The sequence below is a fragment of the Henckelia pumila genome, chromosome 4, assembly GCF_033568475.1.
Source record: "Henckelia pumila isolate YLH828 chromosome 4, ASM3356847v2, whole genome shotgun sequence".
Taxonomy (NCBI): domain Eukaryota; kingdom Viridiplantae; phylum Streptophyta; class Magnoliopsida; order Lamiales; family Gesneriaceae; genus Henckelia; species Henckelia pumila.
Window position 1 is genome coordinate 144,515,926 of NC_133123.1, and position 26,508 is coordinate 144,542,433.

The 26,508-nt window shown below is 36.0% G+C and overlaps 2 protein-coding genes across 5 annotated transcripts; one reads left to right on the top strand and one right to left on the bottom strand.

Annotated features, from left to right (window-relative positions):
* The first annotated feature begins 6,082 nt into the window (after window positions 1-6,082).
* On the top strand, window positions 6,083-11,529 carry LOC140864323 (DEAD-box ATP-dependent RNA helicase 39). The gene is made up of 9 exons (XM_073268431.1): window positions 6,083-6,656; window positions 7,123-7,218; window positions 7,296-7,484; window positions 8,293-8,433; window positions 9,000-9,140; window positions 10,068-10,210; window positions 10,460-10,589; window positions 10,676-10,724; window positions 10,819-11,529. Exons 1-9 carry the CDS (start codon window positions 6,126-6,128, stop codon window positions 11,268-11,270), a joined length of 1,872 nt encoding a protein of 623 aa, XP_073124532.1. The 5' UTR covers window positions 6,083-6,125; the 3' UTR covers window positions 11,271-11,529.
* A 1,869-nt stretch (window positions 11,530-13,398) lies between these two features.
* LOC140863034 (probable choline kinase 3) lies at window positions 13,399-15,409 on the bottom strand. 4 transcript variants are annotated; one of them, XM_073266133.1, is made up of 8 exons: window positions 15,338-15,409; window positions 14,842-15,193; window positions 14,648-14,769; window positions 14,390-14,579; window positions 14,186-14,303; window positions 14,056-14,103; window positions 13,870-13,970; window positions 13,399-13,649 (listed from the first exon to the last, which is right to left on the bottom strand). In XM_073266133.1, exons 2-8 carry the CDS (start codon window positions 15,181-15,183, stop codon window positions 13,551-13,553), a joined length of 1,020 nt encoding a protein of 339 aa, XP_073122234.1. In that variant the 5' UTR covers window positions 15,184-15,193; window positions 15,338-15,409; the 3' UTR covers window positions 13,399-13,550. The 4 variants fall into 4 exon arrangements, with proteins under 4 accessions (XP_073122234.1, XP_073122231.1, XP_073122233.1 ...); XM_073266130.1 differs by having other exon boundaries at window positions 13,399-13,970; XM_073266132.1 differs by having other exon boundaries at window positions 13,399-13,970; window positions 14,842-15,188; window positions 15,338-15,389.
* Between the last annotated feature and the right edge of the window lie 11,099 nt (window positions 15,410-26,508).

Below are 26,508 nucleotides of genomic sequence, written 5' to 3' on the forward strand. Positions count from 1 at the left end.
CTTGATTGAGGGATTTTCTCAATCTTGATTTATTATTTTGATTTTTAGAATTATTGATCATTTGATGATATTTCAGCGTATTTTAAGATTGTTGGCTCGTAACTGATAGAAGAATTTGAATTTTATCCCTGAATTTTTGGATTAGATGATATGAATTATCTGTACTTAGAGATAGAAATGAGGAATGGAATAGACATCTGATGAATTGATTTTAGATTTCTGTGTATTCTGGTTTAAATATTCAGATGAATATATCCTCAATCAGAATGATTTTTGATTTGAAGTAAGCCAGAACTATTCAGAGGATGAAATAAACACAGAAAGTAACTGAAGCGATGAGAATTCAGTACAGAATGCCAGATTAAGATATGAATTGAAGCCTCAGATCAGAATGAATGAATTCTATGATGATTGATTATCTGATTTTGCTTGATATGTCCGAAAAGAAATATCAGATTTTGAAGAAAATGCACAACAATGAATTTGGGATTCATCCAATAATTGTTTTATCAGAAGATAGAGCAACTAGATGGAACTGAATTAGTATGTTTTCGAAGTTAAACGTACAAAGAGTTTCTGATGAAGTTGCAAATCGTTGACCAGATTAGTTCAGTGATAGTTTAGAAACTCCAGAAATTGAAATGAGATCATGATTTGAAAGAGTAATTTGTGAAACTACCAAGATGAAGCCGTTTATATAAAGTAAATTGGTGGTAGTCATGAACAGATTGATTGAAATTACTGGATATGATAATTTGTCTGTATGATCAAATCACTGAATTGTGATTAGATTCGTTGTAAGACGAACAGTAAGCCAAGAAATAATGTTTCAGATTGAAACATTGGGTTTACTATTACATTGTAATACAGATGATTCGAAGACTTTGAGTACTTTTTGAGGTAAAGGTACAATATTTTATCCTTGAATTGAAAGAATAATCTGAGAAGATGAATTGAATTTCGAGAATGAAACTTTTATCTGATATGATACCGATTATCAACAGTTCTGAATACGTTGAAATCTGTGAATACAGCATAAACTCTGATTACGAAATAATCCGAATAGACTAATCAGATTTGTGGAATACATTGTATGAGATGTGAATAGCAGCTATCGATTCAGATCTGTGAAGAAGATAGAGATATGATGAATTACAGGAATGATTACAATCTATTGTCAGGATTAAGACTTTAGAATTATTCAACAGATGTGGCATCGATTGATTGATTGATGTTCTGAGAGTTGGTTATATGTGATTGCATTATACCATTTGTCGATTGATGGATTATCTGAGTTGATTTTTCGAATATTGAGAATATTCTCAGAACTTTGATACCTAATTCGGTAATATTTGTCTTGATGTGTTGCCACTTGATAATTATAATTCCTGTAACAGCTAATGAATCGATTTTGAGATAAGGTCATGATGATATGATGAAGAAATCATATTTCTTTGTATTGGAATGATACTACTGAAGTATATGATATCAGATCAGACATGATTTATTATCAGCAGATCAGATGTGATTTGAGGAACACAAGGATAATGAATATGAATCTGTATGGAATGAAAGCAGAGAAGATGAACCAAAATTAGTAATTGAATGATAGATATAACTTTTGAAGCTGAAATTGATTAGTTAAGTAGAAAAGTTATTCTTGAAACATCATTCAATTCAGAATAGAGAAAGTGCAAAGTTTAATTTACAGATTCAGAATGTGACGATGAATAATGATTTTGAAGCAATGAACTGAATAGCAGTGTAGACTTGATTTAATTTCTATACTTTGTATAGAATGATATAGAGAAAGAATCAAATCATCACAAAGGATGAATTTCACTAAATGAACTGTCAGACATAATTGATGATTTCATTGACCGAATGTATTCTTTTCCTGTTTGATAAGTTCAGTATCTAAGTGAAAAAAGTATCAGTAGATTCTTCTTATGTACTTTATTCAGATGAGATAGATATTGACGAAATTCTAAGTTAAGTCGATTATTCGACAAATCCTTGATTGAAGGAAGAAACAGCTCAAAATAAATTCTTTTCAATGACTTAAAGTACAACTGAATAGATACCGAATACAAAAGAATAGAAGCAGATTCGAAGTAATAATCTGACATGAGATTGAAAGATGAAGTGAAATACGAAATGCAGAGTTGGATGATTGAAGTGAGAATCACTTCAGATAATCATTCAGTCAATTAGATTTGATATTCCGGATGAATACGATTTCGAGGAAGAAATCATTTCTTAGAGGTGAGGAATTGTAAGGCCCGAAAATATTAAATTATTAATTATGTAATTTGAGAATTAAATTCCATATTAAGGGCTAATATTGATTTGAGAAGTTATGAAAATGATAGATTTAATTTCCGAGCCGAAAATATTTAATTTGAGAATTTACGGATTTTGAAAATTAAATTCCGAGAATTCTTAAATTAAAAGAATAAATATTCGATTTGAATATTTATGGGATTTAAGATTAAATTCCATGTTTCGGGAATTAACGAAGATTAATTTTGAAGATACAACCCGATCAGGGACTGATTTGAAAATATCAAAGTTGCAAGGGTTAAAGTGCAAACGGTCGGGATTATTTAATTAATCCAAATTTAATTTATTTTAATCCAAGTATATTTAATTTGGGAATATTTAGAGTTTTGATTTTAATTCTAATATTCTTAAATTATTTTGGATTGAAATTGAATTAAAAAGAAGGCCGAGAACTGAATTGCAATTAATGAATACTTGGGGACTAAAATTACAATTATGTAATACATATCCGATTTAGATTAAGATTATCAGCATGTGCACGTGGAGAAATCATATTTCCTTCAGCAAAATTGAAGATTTCTGAACAAAGAGCCGAGAGCTCTTTCTTTTCCTTTGAATTCGATTTGTTCAAATCGCCGTAACTTTTGTTCCGCTCGTCCGATTTCGATTCCGAAAGATGTTCTGGAATCCTTGCAACGAGGCCTTCGATTTGATGTAAGTATTTTTTTTATATAGGCATGTTTTGAAGAGCGAAATTTGGCAGAGATCAGATTATGACTTGATGTTTGTGTTTTTGAGTCGTATGTCGTTCGATATCGCAGTCGGATTGAAAATGAATTAAGAAACGAACTTGTTATGGTTTCAGCATGTCTTTGACTTGTTAACATGTGATTATATCTGCTGATATTTGAAGTATGAATGATATGAAGTGATTAGAAGTTGATAAGAAGTTCATAATGAATTCGATACCGAGTCGGTTCCCAATTTTCAATCGCTACAACATCGGTTGATGTTTTAGGATCAGTTTTGATAACCAAAGATTGAATTGAGATGTTAGTGAAATGTTAGAAATGATATAGCATTTTTATTTCTCAGTTTCAGTCATGTTTGAAAGATGAACGATGCAAGACTCCGAGTTATACCGAACAAGAAGAAGTTGAAGTTTGAAATGATGTTGATTGAATCTATATTGATGAGTTTGATTCAATTCTGAAATGATTGAATAGAATGAGGTTTGATATGCATATTTTGATGATATGTTTCAGAGTTTAATAGGAGACTATTGACTCAAGAACTTCAACTTGAAACCGAAGAAGAAGTGATCAAGATGGAAGCGAATGTGAGTGAAGATGATTGATGTTTGAATGATCAGATTCTTGTAGGCGTTGTTATTGTACTTCCTATTCAGATGTGGAAAATTGTCAACTCGAGAATGAAAGGTATAATGATGACATCGCGAGTCAAGGAACTTTGAAACTCAAGAACGACTATTCTTGAGTTATCCCGAACAAATCACATACTTGTTTAAGTACTTGTTCTTGAGGTAGAACTTATGTTATTGTCGATCCATCACAGGTAGTGGATCTTTATTGCTTTTGATATGATTGTATATTGAGTTGATTCTATGCCAAGATTGCGGTTAACCTTATTTGCGAATCGTTTACGAACTCGTTAGATGGATATCCATGTCAAGATCGGTTACGAATCTTGATGGCAATGAAGTGATAAGAATCAATTCTTGAGATAAGCGCGCTATATAAATTGAAGTCTTGATTTGAAGTTTGAGTCGATATATGCGTTATTTTTACTCTATTCTTGAGTTGATATGTTTAGAGTTGATATGAATTTATTTAACGCAGTTATATGTCGATTATACTGAGAATAATTTCTTACCGGAGTTTATCTGGCTGTTGTTTTGTTTTGTATGTGTGCATCACAACAGATGGAGCAGGAGCTGGTCTGAGACGACAGTGATAGCTCGGGGGAGAGATGTAGCAAGTGTGGACTTGAGTTTATAAGTTAAAGCTTGGTATAGTGATAGCATCAAGCATAACAAGAACTTAAGACTTGAAGTTGTTTATGCTATGTTGAATAGCTTGTAGTTTTATATCTCTTAAGCTATTCATTTGATATAATACATGTATGATTTGATGATAGGAACTTGGTATATGAAAGTATGCATGTTCTCAGAATTTATTATATGTTTAGACTTGAATTTGATTGAGAAATCATGCTATGGTTCCACGTTTTGACAGCAAAGATCAGCAACAGATTTTGAGTAGAGGGTAGCTCGCTCGATCGGGTGAAAGTTACCGATCGAGCGAGGCTTGTGATTCTTGGGCAGAAAATGTGATTTTTATTGCCCGCTCGATCGGTAGATTTTGCCCGATCGAGCGAGGCCAATGTTTGTGCAGACCCGAGAATTTGATATTTAAGATTTTTTTTTATGCTTTTGATTTATTATTCTTTAATTGTTTGATTAATTGTTTAATTAATCATTAGCTGCCCTAAAACGAGATTAGCAACCCGAGGTCCCCACATATTTTGAGATAGGAATCAACTGATTTTATGATTATGTTATATTATTATACATATCTTAATATATGAATCCATTAATTTCACGATTATGTTATATTATTATACATATTTTGATATAAAAATCAACTGATTTCATGATTATGTTATATTATTATACATATTTTAAGATATGAATCCATTAATTTTACGATTATTTTATATGAATTATACATGTTTTGACATAGGAATCAACTGATTTCATGATTATATTATATTATTATACATATTACTATACACATTATCTTCACTTGCTTCCCATCTATCATAGAAATGAACATTGATAACTATAGACATAACCTACAAAATTCACAAAAATTGTATTAAGACTATTTTAATCAATAAAAAATAACAAGAACTCTCCATGGTGTACCATGGTCTACATATGGTCTACCCATGGTCGACCCATAGAGATCTCTTTGTCGACCATGGTCTACCCATAATTTCTCCAGCGCTATAAATCGCTAATAAAATCAAACTCAACTTATTTCAACACATCATTTTTTATCAACACTTGCTAAATGAAAAAAAATGACTTGGACATGAGATTAATGCTTACTTTCAACAAAAAAAATGAGAAAACTGATTTGGATTTGAAGTGAGATAAGTTTTTGTTTTCCTTCAAAGACAGATGAACGAGCATTACACGATGTTTGGAATATATTAGGTCTAATTCACAGCTCAATGATAGAAATGAATCTAATATAGGAGCATTCGGGTGAAGAGAAGAACGAAGAAGACATGTATTTCTTGCGGGAAAATCAGGGTAACTCGCGGCAAGAATCAAATAAACTGACAGAGATTATTAATTAGTTTAATTAAGTAATATTAGATTTAAATTATAAGTTAAATGAGTCAACTCTCTCTTTTTTTTTTAAAAAAAAAAAGTCAAAATCATTTTTTAAAAAATTCTTACAAACTAATCCTACTTTTTTAACCAACCCATTATGGGGCGAATGTTGCCTTTAATTTGGACCAAAAAAGGCATCCTAGTTTTAAATTAATTATTATTTATATTTTGTACAAATCTATATAAAAATCAGGTAATCAGAAAAAAAAAAGAATAAATAAATAATTTGAATGCCAAAATAGTAATAATAATAATATACTATAATATATAATTTGATTGAAACCATTAATTAATTAGAATATTAAAAAAAAAAAAATTGATAATGACCAGGCCCAGCCCCCAAGCCCAAACCAGGCCTTCCAACCAAAAACCCAAAACCCAGAGCTCTTCGTTTCAGTCTCCACACCAGCTCTGCGACATGGTGACAACCGGAAAAGTTCTCTCTTTCTCTCTCTTATCTTTACCAAAACGCTTCCGATCGATTCCCTCACATGTATACCCACCATCACTACCACCACCACCTCCACAGACTTTGGTTTTCAACACATTCAGGCCTCTTTGCACCGCCACTGCTGTTGACGAAGCTTCGACAATTTATCAATCCTCAAAACACACTGTTCTCCTCGAAAGATTGAGGCTCAGGCATCTCAAAGATTCACCCCAAACCTCAAAACCCACCGCATCTCCACTGGTTTCGAGGAAGAGATATCAATATGGTGAAGTCGAGGCTCCAATACGGGAGAAGAGTGGTGGGGCGGAAATGGTTTCTAGTTTTGAGGAATTGGGCTTGACTGAAGAGGTCATGGGAGCTTTGGGAGAAATGGGGATTTCTTCACCCACTGAGATTCAATGTATTGGAATACCTGCGGTGTTGAAAGGGAAGAGTGTGGTTTTGGGGTCGCACACTGGCTCTGGCAAGACTTTGGCTTATCTTTTGCCTCTTATTCAGGTTCCATTTTTCACTACTCAATGTTACTGCTAATTTCTTTCATGTAGTCTCCGTAATTTTATTCCTCGCCAGTGCATAACTTAGTTGAATGTTAATCGTTTGCCTCATGAATAGAAGGTGCCAAAGTTTTGATCTTTTTTCAGTCTTTTATTAATGTGTTCAAATTGTTCCTTCTCTGAGGAGAGGTTATTGGGTGTGATTTCTCATGCTAGTTTTTTATTTTTCTTACAAATAATAATGATTTAGTGTTTATTGTCGAAAAATGCTGAACATGATCATATGCTTTTGTCGAATGACTTTTTATGTCCAATTTCGATCCTACTTCCTGCACTAATTTTTCTTAGTGTTTCCTTGAGTTACACTTTGTGTTTAAATTTGGCTCTCCTTTTCCCCTTGTAAGGTTCATGGAACCAGATCCATGCGATGTAGTTTTATGTTCTTATGAATCATTTTATTGATCCTGTAGTTGATGAGAAGGGATGAAGCATTGCATGGTATGCTGATGAAGTCCAGACGACCTCGGTCTGTTGTACTCTGCCCAACAAGGGAACTTTGTGAGCAGGTTAGTTATTGTCCATCTGTTAATGCGCTTAAACCTGACTTAGTATCCAATTATTAAACTCAAGCTCGTATTGCTAGGTGTTTCGTGTGACTAAGTCCATTAGTCACCATGCAAGATTCAGGTCAACCATGATAAGTGGGGGTGGTCGTTTAAGACCCCAAGAAGATTCTTTGAACAGCCCAATTGACATGATTGTTGGGACCCCAGGCAGAGTTCTTAAGCATATAGAAGATGGGAATATGGTTTACGGTGATATCAAATACTTGGTAATGACCCCGACCCCCACCAATCTTCTAGCTCACATTATTTTTTTTCATTTGCATTTACTTCAAAGTTCAAATGATACCTATGGCATGGGCGAAGCTTGAAAATTAGTTTGGGAAGAGGGGGGGGGGGGAATATTAATTGTTTGGGATAATTAATTATTTAAATATATATATATTAATTTAGTAGAATTAAAAAAAAAATTGAAATCTATAGTTTTAGAGTAGATTAACTAAAAATAAAAACCACAACGTATAATGCCAAGTTTTGATTGCTTGGTCCATAAGATATTTAAGTAATCAAGTTTGGAAAAAGAACGAAAATTAATACTCTAATCATTACAATCAAATTAGATGTATAAAAATTAGAGCTGTGATATATAGACAACAAATCACGATTTATTAACTTATGTATTATATGTTTAGCCATTTTATGTTGTGCTTGACGTCTCTTAGTCATACTGAAAATTTAGTCAATATCGATCAAACAACCAATAAATTAAAGAAAACATAAAATATGAAAAATATAAGTGACTAGTGATAAAAACTAGCAAAAATCTTTACTTTAGCACACAAGAAATTGCTATTTTTTTAAAAAAATTATAGCAAAAGAACTACATTACAGAATGATTAAAATAATAATGAGAATCTAACACTAGATGCAAACAAAGGAGGTAAATCAATTTAGGGCTTGAGTTTTGACTTGTCTGATGTCATTTTATCAATTTTCGTGTCAGCCTGTCACTGGTCCACTATGAATAATGTCACTTTTCTGTCCTTACTGCTCGCTGATGATGGCTACATGTGACAGGTTTTGGATGAGGCAGACACCATGTTTGATCGCGGTTTTGGCCCGGACATCCGCAAATTTATTGGACCATTGAAAAACCGTGCTTCAAAAGCAGACGGTCTAGGATTTCAAACTGTGTTGGTAACTGCAACAATGACAAAGGTATGCTCAGTTGAGCAACCCTCTTAGCGTGTTGTGGACTTGCTATTCATGGTTTGAGATAAGGGTCGGTGTTTTCAAACATAAATATGGTAGATGGACTTCTGTTACTTTTTTCGGAAATCAAGTGATGTTTACCTGTGATAGCTTCACCAATGGTTAAAAGCAAGGTTATTATGATTCTTTATTGGCCTAAGGTACAGGAGGTCAGATGTGACTCTTAAACTATCTCTGCCAATTTGAATCTTAACGTTGACCAAATCATATTATATACTTAAAAATCTGCTTAAGATTTTGACAAATAGGACGTGACTTGGTAAGAATAGCTGTATAAGTTTTATTGTCAAATACTTTTATGGGGTTGGATGCATTTTCAATCCATATTTATATTTAATGTTTTTTGGAAAATAACTTTTTTCTAGGTTATTTTTTGTGGGTTGAAATGAAGGGTTAGTATATTGTGGTTTTGTGTAATTTTTACTTCCCCCTTTTATAAATGTTAAATCATGTGTCACCTCATTCTTCCTTTGCTCTAGATTAGATGATTTGCACGTGTGTCATGCTTGTAGGCTGTTCAAAGTCTGGTGGATGAGGAGTTTCAAGGAATCACGCACTTGCATACATCTACACTCCACAAGAAGATTGCTTCTGCTCGCCATGATTTTATCAAACTTTCAGGTTCAGAAAACAAGCTGGAAGCCTTGTTACAGGTATATTACTTTCTTTTTGAGCCCCTGAAGTTATGTTAATCTCACATGGGAGCCTACAAGCTTTGTGCATGACAGTGTTCTTTTCTTCACTATAAGTGTTTTGTTCTTATGCCTCATAAATGACACTTGAGCACATCATTTTTGTCTTAAGAAAGAATCAACAAATAAATTATTGAGACAATGGATTTCCCATCTCATGTACAATAACTGGGGAGGTGAACTTGGCTTTTGCTGAATTGATACTATTAAAATCATAAATGCCTCAACGTATGCACTCAAACTGAGAAATAATGTTTTTGCTCTTAGTAATAGGAAACATCTTTCTTCTTTGTTTCTTTTTTTTTTTAGGTTGAGAATGGAACATAAAAAAGCGCTTTATTTATTTCTAAGTAAATATTAAACTTAACCAGAATTTTTAATAAATTGGCCGTTTTAAATGATAATTCTGTTTATTTGGTTCTTAAATATTGAAATTTGAACATGTAAAATAACTGGGGATGTGTACTTGGTTTTCCTGAACTTATATAGGCACTAAAAGTGAGTACATATTTTCGCTATATGTTAAAAGCAAACATCTTAACATAAAATTTAACTAGCATTTGTATTAAATCGATCTTTTTAAATGAGAATTCTGTCTCTAAATTTTTTTGTGATTCTTCCCTAGTGCATATTGGCATATTGGCAATTTATTTCTTTTGAACTGTGTCAAACTGGCTTGCATTCTCAAATCTCAAAGATACATACCTCAAACAATTATATATAGTGGTTTGCTAATTGTGTTTTTTTCCAATTCATTGTCATTTTGGTAATAGAATTAAAAATTTGTCAAATTTACATGGGTTCTTTGATACATAACATGAGAATTGTTATTGTTTGTCTCAGTTTTCTCAAATTTGGTTATACATATTGGCTATTGCATAATTGCAGGTTCTTGAGCCGAGTTTAGCAAAAGGGAACAGAGTGATGGTGTTCTGTAACACACTGAACTCCAGTCGAGCTGTGGATCATTATTTAAGTGAAAATCAAATATCTACTGTTAATTACCACGGAGAGGTTCCAGCTGAACAAAGGTGAGATGAGATATCATGTTAATATCCTGTCTGTCTGACACGCTTGTGATTTGTTCTTTTACCCTTAAAAGCATAACATGGTTCACAGGCACTGTGTAATTCCAGTATTCTCCTTATACAGATTAATCGGAATAAATAATACCATCCATTTTCCATGTTTCACTTTAACTTTACACAGTGATCATTTGAATTTCTTTTTATGGATCTTTGTGCGATTGTAAAAAATGATGTCATATTCCTCCGATACAGGGTTGAAAACCTGCAGCGGTTTAAGAGCGATGATGGAGATTGCCCCACTTTAGTCTGCACTGACTTGGCGGCTAGGGGATTGGACTTGGATGTGGACCATGTTATCATGTTTGATTTTCCCTTGAACTCTGTAAGTACTTGCTTCGTTCTTTCTTCTCTCTGTCAAATCTCTTGTGTTTTCATCAAATATATAATTTACTTTGTTTCCACGTTTAGATCGATTACCTCCATCGCACTGGAAGAACTGCTCGAATGGGAGCAAAAGGTATTCAGATTATTCTGTAATGTGTGTCAATTTGATTATACTGAGTATGAATACTGAAGCTTATATATTGTAAAAAACTGTCGGGAAATATCAGGGAAGGTGACTAGTTTGGTAACTAAAAAAGATGTCATGTTGGCAACTAACATTGAGGAGGCTATGATGAAGAATAAGAGCTTGGAATCTTTATCCGTAGATGGTATCAAAAGGGATATCGCCAGGTCTCGGGTAAATGAGCAGAAAGAAAAAAATGCAAAGATGGTTAGGGGTTTAACTTCAAAATACAAGGCTAAAGATGTCTCCACAAAATCAACTGGAGCTCGTGGGAAGGCAGCAGCAACAGTTACCAAGAACCTTTCAGTACCTAAGGCCAAGATGACATTGGGTAAGTTTTCTAAAACATCCAGGTCTTCTGAACCTATCACCACAAAAGGTACGACTTATATCGGGAAGAAACAATCCGGGGGGCGAAACTTTGCTGCCAAGAGATCTCCATCAAAGCTAAATGTTGTTGGATTTAGGGGTCGAAGTGCAGTGAAAGCTTCTTGATCTAAGGGAGTGCCGTCAAAACAAGCCCGACATTGTATTGATATATCATATCCGTTATTTTCCTTGTAAAAAATGTTTTATTTTGACTGAAATATCACAAGGGTGGTATCATTGTCGTTTCAAATAGCAATTGGTATGAAGTATAGTATTGCAGAGTTGCAAGAACGTAACAAAAATACTATGTCCCTCTTTTTTCCTAATGAAAATAAGATGCTGTGGTGAACCCAATGGAACCACAAAGCAAGAGAAAGGTAAAGAGTTTTGCATTTTTGTTGTTGATTTTCATTCCCGAAACGTTCAATTATGAAAGTAAAAAGTTGTGAAGCTCCATTACTCGCATGGAAGTGGTGGACGAGATTTATTTATTTTTGTGGGAGCGACGACATTTCCTGCAGAATCATAGATTATGACTCCAGAGAATTCTGGGAGCTGGCATTTTCCTCCCATGAGTATGTTCTTCTTCCATACAGAAACATCTTCACCACTGCAAGTACTTGGGTCCAGTTCTCCAAAATGACTACTTGGAATATCTTCAGGGTTGAGTTGAATGACTGGTTCTTGATATCCATATCCATAGCAAGCTCTCCATTTACGAGTCCATCTTCTGGAATGATTGGCACACATAAAGAGAGCAAATGCACTTAAGAGTAGAGTTCCAAAGCCCAAACTTAAGTGAGAAATGTCAACTTGATCGGTGGTTAGGAGGATTTGCCTAGCCATTGGGGATTTAGAAATATTTGCTGGTTGCGATAGAACTCGGAGGTGGATTTGTGTACTTATAGGAGTTTCGTGAGTTGGTTTTGATTTGAGTTTTGGCTTTTGTGTAGTGGGTTCGGTAAGTTTTAGTTAGAGACAGAAATTGAAAATGTGTGTTGTATATATGGTTCCAAGAGATTAACTTCTCTACATCGAACTTCCTGATCCACTTGAAACTTAATGTCATACCAACCCCTAAAGTCTTCTCTTTTGGTGAACTTGAACCTTCTATGATGGATAGGATATGGATGCTGATTTTTTTTTTTGTTTTTATAAGCAATCATAAAATGCGTAGAGATCTTAAATTAATGTTTAGTTTTTTCTATATCAAGGTCAAGTAAATTGGGGTGAACCTATGCTACACATCGAGAGAAAAACACTTGTTGCGTTTGTCGTACTAGACTTTTTGACGAATATGTCGTTTTAAAATAAACATGTTGAACTTATCGATATTTTTCTGCTTTCAAGTTTAGATAATCGACACACTCAACATTTCCGCCTTCAGTGTTTCTGCTAGCCTAAAATACCCTAGTCAAAGCAGTTCAATGAATTAGTTACAAATGATTCTTGTTCGTCCTTATCGACTCTCGATCAAATTGTGACTTTGGTATAACTTCATACAAAGAAATCACTCCCAATACCAATCTGGCCGTCTAATTTTGATTCGAGCGAATTTAACGCGATATTCATAACCTATAGGCTATATCTATATTCTTCCCCTCTTTCCACTCCCTCTCCCTCTCTCTTTATCTCTCTCTCAATCAAAATGCATGTGCGCTCATCAAGTTCGGTCTGTAAATTGCTTTCCAGAATCCCTTTACGAAGTTATGCGAAACCCAAATCTCCGTTTCCTTCAATTCCTTTGAAAACTCTCTTATATGGATTCGATAAAGCCCATCAATTTTGTCACCGGAGGAGCATAATTTCACCGACCCACATGAAGAATTTCCAACATGTTAAGCAATACAGTGTGGATAGCGGGAAAGAAGTGGATGATATAAATCTCAAGTTTGCGGAGGCTAGGGAGGAGATAGAATCGGCCATGGAGTCCAAAGAGACGGTTTATTTCAACGAGGAAGCTGAATGCGCTCGTAGAGCCGTGGGTGAAGTCGTCGATATGTATGAAGGGCTGTTGAGAAAGCTACCGGACAAGGACAAGGCTGCGATTCAGAGGGCCATGGGGCTCAAGATTCAGCAGCTCAAGGCAGAGCTTCAACAGTTGGATGACTGACTAGTGAGTTTTTTGGTGGACTGCTTCCTACTTTCGTGTTATTTTGGCCTTGAATTTGACAATTTTACTCGATTTGGATTGTGAATTTTCTCGTTTATATCAGGAGGACATTCTTGAAATGATCATGGCAGTAACTGCAAATTGTACTTGTTTTTCGCCAAACTTGGTATTATATATATAGTCTAAGCACCTTATCAATATGAAACACACATTACTGAATGCTGCAGAAACAATAGACTGCAATCCCTTGCATATCTATGATACAATATTTACATATGCTCCCCCACTAGAGTCTATTTCACATTGAAAATTCCATGCTTTCTCGACCAATACTGCTCAAACCTTTGCCTGGCATACTCCATGTAATCAAACTCGATGTGATTCACATATCCCTACACATCAGGAAACAATCCCAAGTTTGTGAAAGGATGCTATTCCTATCTTTTTGAAAAAAGCTGTAATATTTGATCGACCTTTGTGATAATGAATCTAATCTTTCTTTTTCAAAAAAAAAAAAAGGGAAACAATCCCAAGTTTGTATTTCACAATCACCGGCATTTTATATAACGAAAAAAAACCGAGTCTTCTTTCTATTTTCCAAAAAGGACTTACTGAGATAATCCCCCACAGTCCCCAGAAAATGTGGTTTGCAAGAGTGTACTTCTCCACGTTATCAACAAGATGTTCTATTTCAGTGTTGCTAGCCTCATGGTCTAGACGCAGGCAACAAATGGAAATGTCAATGCAAAGCATATTTTTCACTAGGAAACATGAAATAGTTGAGTATATATAAACAACCTGCATCACTGAGGTATTGACGTATGAATCTTTGGCGCTCTTCTAAACCTGTAGAAACAACATTCAACATGGGTGTGAGCAAAATTGTTATCAACTATAAAGATTAATCCAATTTTGCACCGGAACAAACCAGGATATTTGCTATACTCCAAGACATGAGGTGTTTCAGTATGATAATTTGCGGCCATTTCACAGAAGTGATTTGCAATATCATAGGCCACAGGATTATAACTCGCATATTCATAATCCTATATTCCCAAGGACAAAAGAGGTTAATACAAGTTGAATATATATCCTCGCTCATTGTAACTGATAGAAGATATGTGAAACTTACGATTATAGTGATGGATCGTGTCTTGTCATCTATCATTACGTTACCATACTGCAGATCGTTGTGGCAAAAACCAATCTTTTGGGGGGACATTGATTTTTCCAGAAAGGCGATTTCCTTGTCCAAGTTATCCAAGTGAAACTCCCTCGCATGTTCGGGAGAGCACAAGTTCTTGGCCTCTTGAAGCCATTTTCTGCAAGAAATAATTTTTGATTTTGGGCGAAAAAAGAGCCATTTAACTACTTTTAGTGGGATTTGTACCTCATTCTATCCCACAGCATAACTTTCTTGGAACCGGGCATATCAAGATTGTGAAATTCTTTTAGTTTCAGTGCTATGAGGGCAGAAACGATAGGATCACGAAGATCGGTAGCTGATAGAGTCTGTGACAGAAAACCAAATGAGTGAAAATATATATATATAGTTTGCGACAACAAAACAAAACGTACACATACCCTAGCATGGATGAATTCCTCAACCCTCCCTTGCAAGAACTGACCAAGAAGCTTGGGCCCGTAACCACGCATAGATAAACATTCGAAAGTCCGAATCTCATCCTCCCGATCAAAGAAAAGATCGACCCCTTGCCCATAAATCCGAACTAAAACTGTTGTCGAGGAGGAATTTGTTGGCCAACTGATAGCGTAAACCTCATTAGTCATGGCACCACTAAGGTGGTTTATCTCCAAGTTAGTTTCATCTATGGCATCTCCCCATTCTGAAGCAAGACACAACAGGAGATTCCTCAATTCTTTTGGCAAAATACCTTCCATAAATCCATTAGTCTTCACCGCCATCGTGTCTAATCTTCAAAACACACAAAATAATATATCAAGATTTGATTCTTGAAAGAGAGCCCAACCATCCTAAAACTCAATCCAAAAAACAACCTTATCATTTCTTTGATATATGAATCGTTACAAACTAGTCTAATCAAACCATAAAACTCACCATAAAATTAAACAAAATGAGGAATGAGCTGAGGGGAAGGAAGAATCTAAACGAATCATATGATCATATCATATATATATATATATATATATAAAAAACAAAAGTCAAATCTGTCGGAATAGTATCTGAAGATACGTCCGGTAAGAAACGCGGACATAGGCCAATAGAAACTTGACGCGTGGCTTCCACGACGTGTCGGTGGTGAATCTTCCCACAATTACTTTTATGCCACCCATTTGTTTTATTATCTATTTATTCAAACTTTACGATAATATTTATTTTTCCCAAAATCAAATACGATCGGACCCCTTCAACTTGACAGCTACCAAGAAAACTGGGTCACCTTAAAATTATTTTTTGAAAGTAAATGAATGCGAAGTTTAAAATTTCGTATGTCCAAACTAATATTTTTTGCTACAAAAATATTTTTTTTATTAGTGATGCTATAAAGAAATATTTTTTAATATATGTTGACCATGAAATAGATGTTATACTACAAAAAACTATAAAATTCAAACTTTGACTAGGTCAAAGAAAAAATATAAAATTCAATAGTTGACTATATCAATCAAAGGAAAAATATCTAGCTTTACTCAGCTAAAATCTCTTCTTATTAGTCGTCGTCCAATAGAGGTACAAATAATTTAATCTACTATTGAAGTACACTTACATTCACACCACTCATCTTCCAACCCAATAATTCTGCTAAAAGTGCATGAGAATCTAGAGGCATTTTAATTTGCATGCAAAAATATCTTATTAAGTAATGCTTAAATTTCCAAAAATTCTATTTCTTTTATTTTTTGAGATGTTTTCATTTCTAATAGTAGATAAAGGTTTTACATATGCTTGAATCTTAAGTTTATTTCAATAATGGATTGTGAATTTAATTTGTAATATTTACTTTGATTGTATACAAATTTCTTTCATAAATTTTCGCACCTAATGACACGTGTTAATTTACGTGAGTAAAAATCTTGCTTTATTATACTAGCAACCGTTACACGTGATTTCACGTGTTCGACAATTTATTTATTTGGGAAAAAACGTAAAAAATTATAATAGAAAAAAACATGTGAGTTTTTAAAAAATAAAGAGAATTTATAAAAATGTATTTGGATAATTTAATAAAAACGGATAACGAAATTTTAAAATTAAGATAATGATCATGTTAGAAAAAAACTGAGGATACATTAGTAATTTGAGATATAAATTAAAGAAAATATGTGTTAAATTTAGGGGTAAAATGAAAAAAAAAGTTTGGTGTGATTTGACACACCAAAAAGGGTTAGTATTAGGGTTGTAAACGAGCCGAGCTACTTGTGAGCAACTCGCGAATAGCTCGGTCAAACCTCGACTCGAGCTCGATTTGACCGATCTCGAGTAGCTCGATCATACAATCGAGCTCGAGTCGAGCTTTGAAACTATTTGATCATACTCGATAAGCCACATATATATATATATATATATATATTAAAAAATAATATAAATATATATATAATATATATAATATAATATTAAATTTATATATTAATTTATTTATATATTTATTTATTTTATAATATATAATATAATATATATTTATTTATTAATATATTTTTAATTTATATATATATATATATATATATAATATAAAAGCTCAAGCTCAAGCTCGAGCTCGAGTACTCGAACTACAATCGAACTCGAGCTCGAGCTCATATTTAACTACTCGATCGAGCTCGAGTAATAATACCCCTAGTTAGCATAAGACCCTTATATATTGTAATATAGTATAGATTTCAGTACGACCAATTCATATTAGAAAATATTTGTATTTTTTTTAGAAATTATTATGTTTCTCTATCATCATCATCATTATTATTTAATTAGTATCACAATCATAAGAGTTGTTTTGTTCCATTAATTATTGCCCAAATATTGTTGATTATAGTGAAAATTATGATGGGTATTTTTGGAATTTAGAGGAAAAAGAGGACGGTGAAGGAAGTAAAAATGGATATATATATATAGCAACTAATCCTTGATTGAGATCAACAAACTAAAACATACAATAATAATAATAATAATAATAATCATAATAATAATAATAATAATAATTGTAGTGACATGGAATCACTAACTAACTGGCAACTAATAACATGCATTAAACTTAATACAGAAAAATACTTAACAGAGTAAAACGTGCGGAAACATAACCATCAATTACATATCAGCTTAGTAAAATATATCCAGGCTTATTACTGTAGTGATACAACCATATCGAAAACTTAAAAGTAAACATTATACAGCTATATCGAATCCCGCTGTATAATAAACTCCTCAAGGCTCATGCTCCCTAGTCCTGCCTTGAACTACAAGCTCCGTCCATCCTGCGACCTGCCCCGTGGAATAGGGTGTCCAAGATAACACTAGGACGTGAGCGCTAACGCCCAGTATATAAATATGAGTAAACATATGTATATAGTGCATGCAACATGATGACTGGTAAAGGGTCATCTGAAAAGTCATGCTCAGTATCGGCGCCACATGAGTGCTGCCACCGCACGAATCAACCTCTGGGTGCAACCACACTCGTCAAGTACACCAGAGTAGTCAGACATAAATGTCTCCGCCGTCGCGATACTCTCAGTGACAGACTATCGAGTATAGAGCTGAGCGGCTCTATAATCAGGTATATCAAGGTATAGGCTCAACGTGTATATACACATGACATATGAATATAGAAAGCGGTAAATCATATATCATGCCATATAATAATGCCAAATAAATGCAACATATAAATATGTATACTCGCTGGCAATCTCAGTCAATGTGTACGTACCTCTAAGCTAGTTCAAGTATAGTAGGATCCTAGGTTCCAAGCCAATATTCAAAAGTTCATCGTATCACTACACAAGTTTTATAAGCCTTAACTAAGCTAATAAGTACACCCAAAACTTAAATAGATTTTCGGACCATACCTTCGTCCGTCGATAGCCCTTTGAAGTCGCTAGTCCCGGATGACTATAACCACTCCTTGGTTATTCCAGAACCTCTATTATAACCGATAGGACCCTCAAGTGTATAACTCACACTATATAACTGAAGAAGAAAACTCGGGAATTTGTATTCAAATTATGACTCCGAAGAGCCCTATTTATAGCCAAAAATCCGTCGGAGTTCGGAGCCTCCGAACTGGGTTCGGACCCTCCGAAACTGCATGTACGACACTTGTCAAAAATCGCGGATTAGTCATCTAGCATTGCTGTCTGGGGGAGTTCGGAGCCTCCGAACTGACTGAGTTCGGAGCCTCCTAAGTGCTGGGTTCGGATCCTCCGAACCCAGGTTCAGATGGTCCGAACATTGTATTTGAGTTCGGATGGTCCGAACTCATTTCGGTGCCTCCGAACCGTCCGAGACCCCCACGACCCTTCCTACCATTTTCGGACGTTCCGGAGCTGATTTTTCACTTATTTTTACCAAATAAGGACTCCTTAATCATGTTTTGCCACAGTTAAAATTATATGCCATATCATAGCATGGAAAGTGGAACTTGGCTATCACCCTTATATGCAGCGATCCCTCTGATAATTCTGAAGTCCAATTATGCCCTGGAATTGGTTAATTACTAACCCTTAATCATGTTTAACATATCATTATCTTAAAATGGAATCTGGGTTACTACATTCTCCCCACCTTTAGATATTTCGTCCGCGAAATAAAATCTAAAGACAAATCAAGATAATAATATGAAACATCAAACCATGTTTTATTACAATAACTGTAATTACATCTTTACATGGTAATAAAAAATACACAGCAAACAACTCAGGATATTCTGCTCGCATATGACTCTCGGTTTCCCAAGTTGCTTCTTCAACGCCTCGGCGCTGCCACTGTACCATCACAAGTGGTATAGTCTTGTTCCGAAGATCTTTCTCCTTCCTGTCTAGGATACGGAGTGGTCGTTCAACATACGACAGATCTGGCTTTAGCTGAACATCAGTAGATTGAATTACATGTGATTCATCAGCTATGTACTGTCGAAGTAACGACACATGAAAAATATTATGTATACTGGAAAGAGATGGCGGTAATGCCAAATGATAAACAACATCTCCAATCTTCTCCAGTATCTGGAAAGGCCCAATGAAACAAGGTTACAACTTGCCTTTCACACCGAATCTCATCACCTTCCTGAAAGGTGATACTCGTAGGAACACATATTCACCAGGCTCAAACTGCAATGGCCTGCGATGAATATTAACATAACTGGCTTGTCTATCTTGAGCAGCTTTGATCCTCCGCTTGATCAAATCTACCTTATCTACAATCTGCTGCACCAACTCAGGACCCTCGACTTGTCGTTCTCCGACTTCATTCCAGAATAACGAAGTACGACACCGTCGACTATACAATGCCTCGAAAGGTGTCATATCAATACTACGATGATAACTGTTATTGTAGGCAAATTCGAGTAAAGGTAACTGATCCTGCCAAGACAAACCAAAATCCATGACAGAAGAACGTAGCATATCCTCCAGCGTACGAATTGTCCGCTCTGACTGCCCATCAGTCTCCGGATGATATGCAGTGCTCAAACTCAGAGTGGTACCCAAAGCCTGCTGAAAACTACCCCAAAAACGTGAGGTAAATCGCGGGTCTCTATCACTAACTATACTCACTGGAATCCCATGTAATCGCACTATATCCTGGACATATAAGCGTGACATGCGATCATAAGAATACTCCCGATTGTAAGGAATAAAGTGTGCTGATTTTGTCAAATGGTCAACAACGACCCAGATAGCATCACACTGACGTGAAGTCATAGGCAAGTGGGTGACAAAATCCATAGTCACGTGCTCCCACTTCTATTCGGGAATCTCAAGATTCTGCAGTAATTCACCTGGTCGTCGGTGTTCAGCTTTGACCTGTTGACAAACCAAACATCTTGAAACAAACTGATATACACTCCGCTTCATCCCTTTCCACCAGAATCTGGTTCGCAAGTCTTTATACATTTTCATGCTTACAGGATGAACAGACAATCGACTCCTGTGAGCTTGAGATAGAATATCATTCCTGAGATCCGTAACATCAGGTACAACCACTCGATTCGATAAGCAAAATAAACCATCTTCCTGAAAATGGAATCCAGATGTATTACCCCCATTGGCTAGACGTGCCAAACGCTGAGTCTTAACATCAGATATCTGAGCATCTCTGATCCGAGAATACAATGCTGGCTCAGATAATATAGTATACAAACAAATTCCATTTCTTCTTTTCTTGTGCTTGAGTGTAAAACTCAATGAACAACACTCTTGAACCAAATGAGATATTTCACTAGTCTGAAGTGCAGAAAGTCTCACCTGCCGACTCAAGGCATCAGCAGTAAGATTAGCAGAACCTGGATGATATTTGATTTCACAATCATAATCCTTCAAAAGATCCATCCAGCGTCTCTGTCGCATATTCAACTCCGCCTGAGTGAATAAATACTTCAAACTCTTGTGATCCGTGAATATCTCAAATTTCTCGCCATAAAGATAATGCCTCCAAATCTTGAGTGCAAATACAATGGCGGCTAACTCGAGATCATGTACTGGATAATTATTCTCATGCGTCTTTAACTGTCGAGAAGCATAGGCAATAACATGTCCATGCTGTGTAAGAACACACCTTAACCCCTGACCAGAGGCATCAATATAGACAACATAACCTCCTGATCCAGAAGGTAGAGCTAACACAAGTGCAGTAGTAAGACGTCTATGCAGCTCGTGAAATGACTCCTCACAATCCGAGGACCATATGAAGGCAACATCTTTCCGTGTAAGCTGTGTCAAAGGCCTGACCAACTGTGCAAAATTCTCGATGAACCGACGGTAATAACCCGCTAGACCCAAGAAACTACAAATCTCAGCAACCGTCGTCGGAAGAGACCAGTTCAGCACTGCCTCTATCTTACTTGGATCAATAGATATTCCTTCATTGGAAATCACATGACCAAGAAACACTACCCGATCAAGCCAGAATTCACACTTGCTCAATTTCGCATACAGCTGCTTATCTCGTAACGTCTGTAAAACAATTCTCAGATGTTGTGCATGCTCATCCTTGTCATGAGAATAGACAAGAATATCATTAATAAAAACGATGACAAATCTATCCAGATATTCTCGAAATACCTGATTCATCAGATTCATAAAGACTGCCGGTGCATTCGTCAAACCGAATTGCATCACCAGAAATTCATAATGGTCGTATCTGGTCCTGAAAGCAGTCGTAGAAATATCTGAGTCTCGTACCCGCATCTGGTGGTATCCAGATCTCAGATCTATCTTAGAGTAAACAGAAGTACCCTGTAATTGATCAAACAAATCATCAATTCGTGGCAAATGATACTTATACTTGATGGTGACATTATTCAACTGCCTGTAGTCAATACATAATCGCATCGATCCATCCTTCTTCTTGACAAATAAAATAGGTGCTCGCCACGAAGAAACACTCGGACGAATATATCCCTTATCAAGCAGATCCTGCAACTGCTGTTTCAATTCCCTCATCTCTGACGGTGCTAGATGATAAGGTTCTCGGTATATAGGCGTCGTTCCTGGTACTAGATCAATACCAAATTCAACCTCTCGAACCGGAGAAAAACCAGGAATCTCATCAGGGAATACATCAGAAAACTCGCTGACAACCGGTAGCTGATCGATACCCGGACTACTCGTGAACATATCAACTGCATAAATAAGGTAGCCCTCCCCACCTAACTCCAAGACATGACATGCCCTCAGAGCCGATACAAGTGGCATCGGAGGTCGCGCACCCTCACAATAAAAGTACCAGCTATCACCCTCATTCGGATGAAACTGTACCAGACGTTGATAACAATCCACAGTAGCGTGATACAAAGTCAGCATATCTATTTCCAAAATACAATCAAAATCTGTCATCGCTAATATCATCAGATTAGCCGATAACACATGACCCTCAAACTCTAGAAGGCAACCCATCACTAAACGCTTAGTTACTATCTCCTGCTCCAGCGGAGTAGATACAACTAAATCCATATCTAATTATACATAAGGTAATCTATGTCTCTTAACAAAGCGACTAGAAATAAAGGAATGCAATGCTCCAGTATCAATTAAAACAAGTGCAAGAATACCACATAACAAAAAGGTACCTGCCAACATGCGATCGTTTTCCTCAGTAGCCTGCTCCTGAGACAGAGCAAACATCTGCCCTTGAGTCTGTGGACGGTAACCAGAAGAACTCTGTGGTGCTAACTGCTGACGTGGAAAAGTAGAAGCCTGAGATCCAACCTATGATCCCGATCCACTAGAAGAACCCATACGCTGAGGACAATCTCTCCGCAGATGTCCCTGCTCACCACAAATATAACAAGCACCAGTAGCTTTCCTACATGAAGCTGCAGGATGCTTCCCACCACAGTGACTGCAAAACTCCTCCTCCTTCTTCTTCTTCTTCCCAAAGCGGAATGTACCTCGTGAGCCACGAGAACCAGATGAAGTAGTAGGAGTAGAAGAAGACATAGGTCCAGATTGCACAACAGATTGAGCCCTAGGCCCAATAGATCCACTAGGCTGTCCTGGCATCATCAACAGTGCCCGCCTATTGCTGTTCTCCACTTGACGGCAACGATTCACCAAAGTCTCATAAGATGTCGGATTATCACATACGACAACTTGTGAGTAGATATCTTGATTCAGGCCTTGCAGAAAGATATCATACTTGGACGCATCACTGTCATTGATATGAGGACTAAAAGGTAGCAGATCAAGAAATCGTTGCTGATAATGATCAATAGTCATTGATCCTTGCCTCAGAGTCAGCAACTCCATAGATCGTGCCTGTCGAACTGCTGGAGAAAAATACAGTTTCTGAAACTGCTGACAGAAATCCCTCCAAGTCACCTGTCATCTCTCAGTACGTGCTTGAGTAGCTTTGGCATCCCACCATAAGCGTGCTCGATCCTCTAGAACGAATTCTAGAACTTTCAGTTTCTGCTCCTCAGTGCAATCGAAAGCTCGAAAAGCACTCTCGAGTTTAGACATCCAACTTCTTTCTTGTTCAGGATTCTCGCCTCCCACCAAAGGTTTCGATCCTACTTGCATGAACTTATTAATAGTGTAGCGACGTCTACCCTCATGAGGACGATACTGATCATCACGATGGCGATGATGACGATGATGACCACCTCCCTGGCCAACACTACCGTGACTCTCGTCAGCCATATCCTGAAAAGAATTGCATATTAAAATCCCAAATGTGCAAGAATTACTCAAGACTAAACTAAATCCCAAGTACTAATTTCCAAAATCTATGCATGCTCTGATACCAAAAATGTAGTGACCCAACATGGAATCACCTACTAACTGGCAACTAATAGCATGCATTAAACTTAATACAGCAAAATACTTAACAAAGTAAAACGTGCGGAAACATAACCATCAATTACATATCAGCTTAGTAAGATATATCCAGGCTTATTACTGTAGTGATACAACCATATCGAAAACTTAAAAGTAAACATTATACAGTTATATCGAATCCTGCTGTATAATAAACTCCTCAAGGCTCCTGCTCCCTAGTCCTGCCTTGAATTACAAGCTCCGTCCATCCTGCGACCTGCCCCGTGGAATAGGGTGTCCAAGATAACAACTAGGACATGAGCGCTAACGCCCAGTACATAAACATGAGTAAACATATGTATATAGTGCATGCAACATGATGACTGGTAAAGGGTCATCTGAAAAGTCATGCTCAGTACCGGCGCCACATGAGTGCTGTCACCGCACGGATCAACCTCTGGGTACAACCATACTCGTCAAGTACACCAGAGTAGTCAGACATAAATGTCCCCGCCGTCGCGGTACTCTTAGTGACAGACTATCGAGTATAGAGCTGAACGGATCTATAATCAGGTATATCAAGGTATAGGCTCAACGTGTATATGCACATGAAATATGAATATAGAAAGCGGTAAATCATATGTCATGTCATATAATAATGCCAAATAAATGCAACATATAAACATGTATACTCGCTGGCAATCTCAGTCAATGTGTACGTACCTCTAAGCTAGTTCAAGTATAGTAGGATCCTAGGTTCCAAGCCTATATTCAGAAGTTCATCGTATCACTACACAAGTTCTATAAGCCTTAACTAAGCTAATAAGTACTCCCAAAACTTAAATAGATTTCCGGACCATACCTTCGTTCGTCGATAGCCCTTTGAAGTCGCTAGTCCCGGATGACTATAACCACTCCTTGGTTATTCCAGAACCTCTATTATAATCGATAGGGCCCTCAAGTGTATAACTCACACTATATAACTGAAGAAGAAAACTCGGGAATTCGTATTCAAATTATGACTCCGAAGAGCCCTATTTATAGCCAAAAATCCGTCGGAGTTCGGAGCCTCCGAACTGGGTTCGGACACTCCGAACCTGCATGTACGACACTTGTCAAAAATTGCGGATTAGTCATCTAGCATTGCTGTCTGGGGGAGTTCGGAGCCTCCGAACTGGCTGAGTTCGGAGCCTCCTAAGTGCTGGGTTCGGATCCTCCGAACTTTGTATTTGAGTTCGGATGGTCCAAACTCATTTCGGTGCGTCCGAACTGTCCGAGGCCCCCAGGACCCTTCCAACCATTTTCGGACGTTTCGGAGCTGATTTTTCACTTATTTTTACCAAATAAGGACTCCTTAATCATGTTTTGCCACATTTAAAATTATATGTCATATCATAGCATGGAAAGTGGAACTTGACTATCACCCTTATATGCAGCGATCCCTCTGGTAATTCTGAAGTCCAATTATACCCTGGAATTGGTTAATTACTAACTCTTAATCATGTTTGACATATCATTATCTTAAAATGGAATCTAGGTTACTACATTAATTATTATACTTGGAGACGTGCCTTCGATCTGCTGTCAACATATAACATATTCTCTCTTCCCTCACAAAAGAAGAAATTAGGTCTCTTGGGCTGTCCCCCAACAACTGCCACAGGAAAGCCATTTATGTCATAGATCTGAAATAATTCCGGAGCCGGCGACCTAAATATATATATATATATATATATATATATATATATATATATATATATATAGAGTTCTTTTATGGTGCCCAACTCATATGCCCAACTCCATGCCCACCATGTACAATATGTGAGTTGACCAACACAATTGATGAGTTGACTTATCACATATTGTACATGGTGGGCATGAAGTTGGGCATATAGAGTTGGGCACCATAAAAGAACTCTATATATATATATATATATATATATATATATATATATATATATATATATAATCAACAAATGGCTTATTCGACCTGCAGTGCAAATTATATCCTAGGAGATCTAAAATGCTTTTTCAAAATTTATGAAGATGGATAACTTAATTTGAAGTAGCCTACTTATTATTTTCCTTCCTTCAAGTTAAAGTCATACAATTAACTAACGCCTTTCCATTTTATCCATCTTTTTGTTTCTTTTCTACTTCTTAATCACCGTGCCCATCATTATTTGCTTCTCTTCTTCGTCACACTAGTTTCCTTAATAACTAGAAATAGATTTTATTATAATAAATAATCTTACAAATCGGACAGCTTCTTCACTATGACCATTTTCATTTCACACGGAGACTTTCAAGACTTTCACACGGAGACTTTCAGACTCGAGGCCTCGTTTCCATCCTCGAGATTTTAGTGTTAGATTAGAACAAAATGTAAAATTTTTGAAGAAAAAAAATAATATTTCTTTATGAGTCGGATTGACCAAAATTCGTACTTTTATTATGGAAACTTTTTATTTAATCATATTCTGAATTTCATTATATCAACTCGTAAACAAACTAAAACCAAAGCGATTGATAATTTCATTTCACAGAACTCCATGGTATCGAAAACATATGATGAATTTACATAAGCAGCTTCAATCTAAATACGTTCTTGCGTTTGCAAGTTTTCTTTTGACGTAATACATATAATATATATGAACTAAATGAAAAAGGTTCCCATTCGAAATATTGTCTTAACGCATAAATTCAGCATAAGATCTATTTAAATTTATTTTTATATATTTTATACTATTATAATTTATGTATTTATATTGCTAAGGATAAGGATTTAAATCACTAAATTATTTC